This window comes from Etheostoma spectabile, chromosome 13, assembly GCF_008692095.1.
Source record: "Etheostoma spectabile isolate EspeVRDwgs_2016 chromosome 13, UIUC_Espe_1.0, whole genome shotgun sequence".
NCBI classification, from domain to species: Eukaryota; Metazoa; Chordata; class Actinopteri; order Perciformes; family Percidae; genus Etheostoma; species Etheostoma spectabile.
The window spans coordinates 25020233-25027982 of NC_045745.1; the positions used below are offsets into that span (position 1 = coordinate 25020233).

Here is a 7750-nt window from a genome sequence, read left to right on the forward strand (position 1 = left end):
AAGCTCAGATGGGCCGATCTGGAATATTGCTCCTTATGAGGTCATAAGGGGCAAGGTTACCTCCCCTTTGTCTGCTTTGCCCGACCAGAGAATTTGGCCCACCCATGAGAGAAAGACATCATGGCGTTCAAACAAAGAAAGTGGCAGGTGGTCAAGCCCACACCCCCACCCAGGCCTAAACAAAAGCACCCAAAGAGCACTATGTCATTGGACCTTTAAAAACCTTTCACAATAGCTTCACCTCTCTTCAAACCCACATTAATTTGCTCTTTTTGACCACTGAAAATGTATCATTTCACCGCACATTAATGTTCCTTGTCACTTCTATCTGCTCTACTATTCTTGTATTCCTCTTAGAAAAAGTGGTAAAACCCAAGTTGTTTGTATCCCCAAAAGGCTGAAAAGTAAAAGAAAACTAGATGCAAGAAAATGAATCATGCATCCTTCAGGGGATCAAAGGAAGTTACCAAGACAATGGCGATATTGATAAATCCAGACTGAAATTTCTGACAGTCATTGTGTGTTGCATGTAGAAAACTACCGAGCACTGATTCTTCAAGGTTTACTGCAAGTTATTTTTAACCCTGTATACATTTAGAACTTAAACCACAGCCAGTTTTTTAGCACTCTTCTTTCTTACATGTTTTAACCTGACAAAACATATCTTAAGAGATACAAGAAGTGCTGGTCTGTGCAGTTTGTGTTCCACGGCATTGTCACCGCTGTGCTGTGGGCATTGAGAGGCATATTCAGGTCAGTTATTTCAGGGAATGGGGCCTTTAGTACACCTGTGAACTATCTTACTTTATTATAGCACAGTATAAAATCGTTTTCTTCATGTCATGGTCACTGTATTTTGAAGAAATGCAGTACGTGAATTTGTAACTGTTTTTCCATTCTTTGAAGCTATAAAAGCAATATCTTTAAATTAATAATTATGCAACAATATGAGTAGCACTGCACTGAGACATGATATGTCAGCTTTAATCTCAACAGGCCTTGCTTCAGGCTTAAACATTCACTCCAGCTTTCTCTAGCAAACATGCAAATTGGTTGATAATAGTTTATCAATGTTTTACGACGGCGCAATAGCTGGGTTTAGCAGAACAGGTCTGCTTTTATCTAAATGTTTAACATTGGTCAGGAGGTAGACAACCCTTCAAACATCTGCATAAAGCAGCTGGTGGAGCTGTAGGGGGTGGTTGGAAAGAAAGCAGACAACTTGACACTTGGGTCTGTAGACTGTATGTTAATTGGACCAATAAAAAATGCACACTGTCTAGTTAGTCCAATCAGATGAAGCCATTTCCTGACTAAACCCAAGGTTGCTCATTAGCAACACAAAATGTGCTTTATTTTTCGAGCTTGCAGTATGGACATACCACTCTCAGGAAAATGTGTTTTGGCATGATAGAGTGTACAGTATAGGCACATATTCCTCAATATGATCGACCAAAAATTGATGTGTGTCTACCGCATGAGCATTTCCAACAGCATCTCTGTGAATCTCTAATGCAAATTGCAGTTTTCCGTGGCGGCACTGGCTGTACTCCAACAGTCAGATGCTGCTGCTGCTGTTGCCCGGCAACATACTGTATTTCATAGTTCAACTCTGATCTGGTGCTTAGCAGAAGTCAAGCTTTTCATCTCATCTCATCATACATCTATTTCAGTGAACTTGTACATTTGAGTCTACATATATGTCTGCAAAATGCGTTGTTAAAGATCATTTGTCTAGCATCTGGGTTGCTTTTTGGAATTGTTTTGTTATTAATGGGCTTAATCCTTTGTTGCTCCATTCTGCATAAAGAAGCTAAGTGTTATGTCCTTTTTAAAGCATCTGCATGTGACGCTCGTTCAGTTCATGTTACTGATAAAAATGGGCCAGTAGCTTGAATAAAAAGTATAATCAGTTCATGGTGATTTAAGTTTCTGCATTTTACAACCATGTAATGTCAATTACACTAGCTAGGCATTTTGGCCTTTCAGTTCTTATAGTTATTTTAGTCTGTGTTTTTATAGCTCATGGGATCATATACTTCCTCTTAATTTAAGGTAATTCATCACTGCATTTGAGATGTATTTTGCCAAGTTGCATTGTCATGCTGCCAAACAATGCCATTAACCTAACTAAAACTTGGCATGGTAACAGTGCTGAGTTGATACTAGCTGGTGGTAAAATGTAAAGGCACACATCATCATCACAGCATGAACATTCTTTATACACTCGCTGGGGTCCGCCTCATTATCCCAGGAGCAGCGACTTTGAGGAGATTTCTCTAGTCAAGCATTCATTATTAAAGAGCATGTTGATCATGTTCGGTTTAAGCCTGAGCTTTGGGACTCTTCTTTTGTCTTCACTTCATTTGGCACTGCTGAGTGGCCCTGTTTGCTATGCACTGCACAAATCTTGCAAGCATACCATTACTCCTGAATATACTGCTGCTTATGTCTTGTTTCATGTGTAGATAATATGTGCAGGGATGGAGTAAAGTACTAGAATATTTTACTAAAACTACTCAAGTTAAAGCAAAAAGTCAGAGTAAGCATTACTGAGTTACGTTTTAAAAGGGGAGGGGGTTGATATAAGATGATGATAATGTTATGTGATAGAACAATTAAATTAAAGACCACCTTTAGGCTACAAAATAGAGTGCATTAACATGCACGATATTGTCTCACACTAGGGAAACAACCTCACGCCACCAAGCCCTTAAATCCAAACAATACATTATTGCACATCCTATGCATAGAACTCATTATCAGTTTTAAATATACAACCATCTTTCTCAGTATAGCCTTAAAATAGTTAAGCAGAAAAAAATAACACCTTCACCAAGGCAGCCAACACAGAGATGTAAAGGCAATATAGTACCACGTTCAACACACACAACAACACGTTTCTAGGCAACGCAGTGGTTGTTGTCGTCCTCCTCTGAAGTGTTGTTTTTGTTGTTGTTGTTGTTGTTGTACTCTACTTACCTGGCTGAACATCATTCTGTGAGTCTTGTGCGCCGCAAAGTCCTCCTCAATTTGCTCTAGGTGAAACTTCTCTGCTTGGTCATTCTCAAAGCATAATATAACAAATCCACTCAGCGTCTCTGGTCCCATTGTGCTTCTCAAATTCAAAATGTTTTGATCTGAAAGAGCAACCTGCAGTCACAGCTATGACAGGGATTATTGTCACAAACAGCAGAAAAAGCCTCAAACACCTAAATGAAGGTAAGAATTCCTAAGCAAATATAGGAGTCACCGCTGAAGGATCCACCATGAGTATTTGAACATTAAGCATTTTAAGGTAGTCCCAGAATGCACCTGTTGGATACGCAACATCTTGCATGTATTATTTAAGCCACTTAACGTGCTCACTGGGTGGTAAATCAGTATATAAGGTAGATGCAACCTTTTTTTTAAACTAAGCCGAGGTACAATAATGCTAACCTTAACCGTAACAAATAATGATGTCATCCTTGTGTTTTTTTCAATTTTGTGCTTTTTGTCTGTTCGCTAACTGCAAACCCTGGCCCTGGTGCGACCACACCCCTTGCACACCCTTGACACTTGACTAGTGAAGGTTTACATTCAACATGTATGTTTGAGTGTCAGCTGAGTTGTGAGCATCTTCTGCTCTGCTGTCGCTGCTGATTTGGCACCATTCTCTTGTTCCTTTTCTCACACAGTTGATCATGTGTGTCTTTGTGTCTTCTTATTCTAATTCATTTTGCAACTGGACTTCCTGTGACTTATTTTTCCTTTCGTTAGAAAGAGTTTTCTGTGTTAATCTGTAGATTATTTCCAATATGGTCCTTGGCAGCTTGTAGTCACAGTACACAGAGATCAGCACCAGATCTAATAAATAACCTTTGCTGCCACTGAAGTAATGATCTGTGGTTGGCATTCACACTTTCACAGGCAGTCTGTTGGGAAGGTAGCTGGTGCATTTTAATGGCCACAGGCTTTAGCAATCCAGGGAGAATGCTGGATGAATAGAGTGCTTAGATGTTAGCTGAGTTTTATCCAGCACTCAGAAAATACTTAGCAAGTAATCACACATCTGTAGAGGAATAACTGTTAGTAGCAGACAGTTTGTTGTGCGTCAATTCCAGTTACTGATCCAGCTGCAGTTCATATACAATTTAAATTTATATTTTAAGTTAAGTATGATGTATTTAATTGTTTGCTTTACAAATATACATAATTGACATGAAATAATATAAGAATTGATTTGCAACACATGTAAAACAAACTGCACAAATAATTGCGGTGATTATTAAAAGAAAAAAAACTAATTTGTACATATAAACATCTGTAAGGAATAATAGTATTTGACATATTTTTCTGAATAAATTAAGGTATTCCTGCAAATAATAATTTTTAAATTGCTTCTCATACTTTATGTTTATTAAGCCAAGCCATCTTTATGATAATGGTTTTCATGCCAAAGATGTTTTACTTTAAGGCAACAAAGATGGATGCAGCAGCAGCACAATAAGACCTGCGAGCGAAACATGGATGTGTTTTTCTCTTTAGAATTTCTGTATGAAATACTTGATAGGTTGTCTGTATCATTCCTGAGTGGTTTTTGCCATTATTCTTTCACAACAGTGCAAAAAACTGTAATCATAATTGTAATCTCAATGGCATTAACAGTAGCCATAGTTACCGTGATGCCCCCTCTGTTTAAAAGTCACCATGTGCCTGTGCTCTGTCCTCAGCTGTCCCTTTCCCCCTGAGCCACCGCCTTACAATTAAGGAAGTGTTTGACTGCGAAGGGAAACCTCGTGTGGATCTCCTGAAGGCCCACCTCACCAAGGAGGGCCGTGTAGAAGAAGCTGTGGCACTTCGAATTGTCAGCGAGGGAGCAGCTATCCTGCGCCAGGAGAAAACTATACTGGACATTGAAGCACCAGTCACAGGTATTACCCCTATTACCACTACTTACCTGGCCCTTGTCCGCTGCAAGATGCCATACACACACTAACTAAGGAGATTGTTTTTTCACACCTAGCTCATATATTCATGCAGCCTGTAATAAGTAATCCGATTTCTGATGTTTTTAATGTTCAGTTTGTTGTTTTGGAGAGGTGTTGATTCAACTCACTGGTCATTTTGAGGGCTGTGGTTTGTGGTTTGTGGTGCTGTTGAATTGTAGTGCTTTATACTGAAAGACATTTCTGATATTTTCTCCACCCCATTTATATCTATTAGGATAGGGAGTCTGGTCTGTGGTTGTGTGACATTGTCTTACTGTTTTTTTATGTTTGGACAATTAATAGAGAAAGACAGGAAACAAGTGAAGAGTATGAGTTAGATACAGACTAGACCAGAATAGAACTGGGGACGTTGCGGGTATCTGCAAAATTCAGCATGTAGTTGGTTGAAAAAAGTTGAACGTTTTAGCAGCTGCCTTGATACTGAATTCGTCCCCAAGAGTGATATTTCAAAGATTTCTTTTTCAGAAATGAATATTCAGAATGTTCAGAGACACGGGCCCAAATGAATGCTCTTGTTGCTCCATGTCTTTTGGATGTGTAAGAAGGTAATTGTTGGCCAACACTTTAGTCAGACTTTGATTTTGTCTCAAATCACGCACTTTTGTACTTTCTGCTTTTGTAACTTGCTATTCTGAGTATGTAGTGCGTTCACGCCAATGAATTTTGGCCAAATGGAGTGTACTACGAGTGCCTGGATGCTGCACTCAAAACATTCAGTGTGCAACGCTGGACACTACTCTCTGTCAACGGTCACCATCTTAGCTATGTAGCAGAAGCTACGACATCGTCCAACACATAATATAACTTGTGACTATGGCATGCAAGAAAGTTGCAGCGGTTAAAATTTAAATGGCAAAAACCGAACTATACATTTGTAATTAATACTTGTTTTCTCTTTTCACCACTATTCTGTAGTCATATAGTGACTAAACAAGTCGGTATATATTTTGACTGGCAACAATAAGTGGCGAAAATGCTCCGCCTTGCTGCAATTTACCATTAATGAGAAGAAGAAGAATAAGAAGAAGGGTGATTTCTGGTCATTGCATAACGGCCATGTGTGATTTGAGACAACACTGCCCTGTCAAAATGTACACACTACACAAGTGAGTACATAGTGTACACAGTGTACTCAACAGAAGTACCCGAATTGATACACACCTTGTGGGTTTGTTAGCATGTTGTGGCGTTTGTTTGGCCCTAAGTGGCTAAAAAATCAAGTAATGTAGCTTTAAAAATAACTTAGTTTTCTATGTAGAATTTGCAGCTGACTAATTTGACCTTTAAATCTGTGAGCTAATGCTCTTTATGATTACAAAATGTTGACTTTTGTTGAACATGGTGGTGCAGTATAGCCCTGTTTAGAGAAAAGGGCATGGTCACCTGTATAATTGCTTTGTGTCATTTACCTTAATAAGTCAGTCTACAGCCATGCTTGCGGCAATGATAATGTTAACATGATGATGTAAAACAGGTATGATGTTTATAATGTTTACCATCTAAGTTTAGCGTGTTGCATGCTGACATTTGCTAATTACCACTAACCAAATGTGGAGCAGGTGAAGGTAAATCTAATATTCTTAGTTTTGCAGGTATTTGGTCATAAACTAAAGTATTGGACAATTTGAACAAAATGTTGACCTGTTGATGGCACTAGATGAAAAAGTTAGGGTGTAGTCAGGGTAAAAATACAATTTATGCAAAGGGAGAAATGAATGCCTGAACCGAATGTCTTCATGGTAATATTCCTGTAGGACAGGATGAAACCTAAGAGGTAGGGAGATGATGTGGACTGACAATGCTTTTCTTTGTACCTGTAGTACAAAAATAAGCAGGGCACCTGACTGGAGCACAAGCAAAGATGAAATCAGATAAAAGACACTGTTTCCATATGAATGTAAGTTCTTACAGCAGAAAATTGTCACTTTAAGGTAGATTCATCATTATCTTGTCATATAAGTGAATTAGGCCAACAATATTTCAGTGTACTGAATCTCTTATACTGAATCTCTCATTATAAGTCCTCTCATCAAAGACTAAATCACGGGTTCCTTTTTGGGTGAGGCTTTTCAAGTAGAGTGTACTACTGTGGTGCTTTGACTACAAAGAGAGCATTATTAGGTCTTTCTTTTTAACTAAAGAAACCACATTCTGGCTAAGCCTGCTCAACACTTGTTTAACTTAGTAAAAGACACAGTTGTATTTTAGTGAACCAGCAACATAAACATAAATCAAGCTAAAAGGTAAGTAAAATAAAAATATGAATTAAAATTAGTGGACTTTACTAGAAATTTGCGTGGAAATCCGTTACCTTAAAGTTTTTACACAAGGTGAAACTTGACAAGCTGTATTAACACAGAGCAGTTAGTTTTCTGCAGTAAACAAATTAAGTTTACATTAGTAGTCATTACTAAAAATCATTAGTAAACATAAATATTTTTTTTCTGGAATCATACTGTCTAAATTAAGCATGTTAAAGCTTCAGTACGTAACTTTTTTTATATTAATAAACATCCATTACATTCAAGCCATTGCCAAATTAGTTGCTACAAAGCTAATTAAGACTATCAATTCCACACAACTCTCTCTGTATTTCTCTCATGTCTATGTTCTGAAGCTGGTATTGTCCGGCAAAATTTTTGCGCGCAGAAAACCGAGTGAAGATAATGAACTCTACTGAAGAGTCCATCGTGTTCGTCCTTCATGTTCTCCTTGGCTACTAGCAACTGCGTGGAGAGGGGGGGGGGGGGGGGGGG

General features: G+C 38.4%; 1 protein-coding gene across 2 annotated transcripts in view; it reads left to right on the top strand.

Moving 5' to 3' along the window:
* ppp3ca (protein phosphatase 3, catalytic subunit, alpha isozyme) overlaps positions 1-7750 on the top strand; it is a 32418-nt gene that overhangs the window by 1997 nt on the left and 22671 nt on the right. For both annotated transcript variants that reach the window (XM_032533729.1, XM_032533728.1), the window contains exon 2: positions 4716-4916. In XM_032533729.1, coding sequence (XP_032389620.1) covers positions 4716-4916 — 201 coding nt within the window. The remainder of the gene's footprint in view (positions 1-4715; positions 4917-7750) is intronic.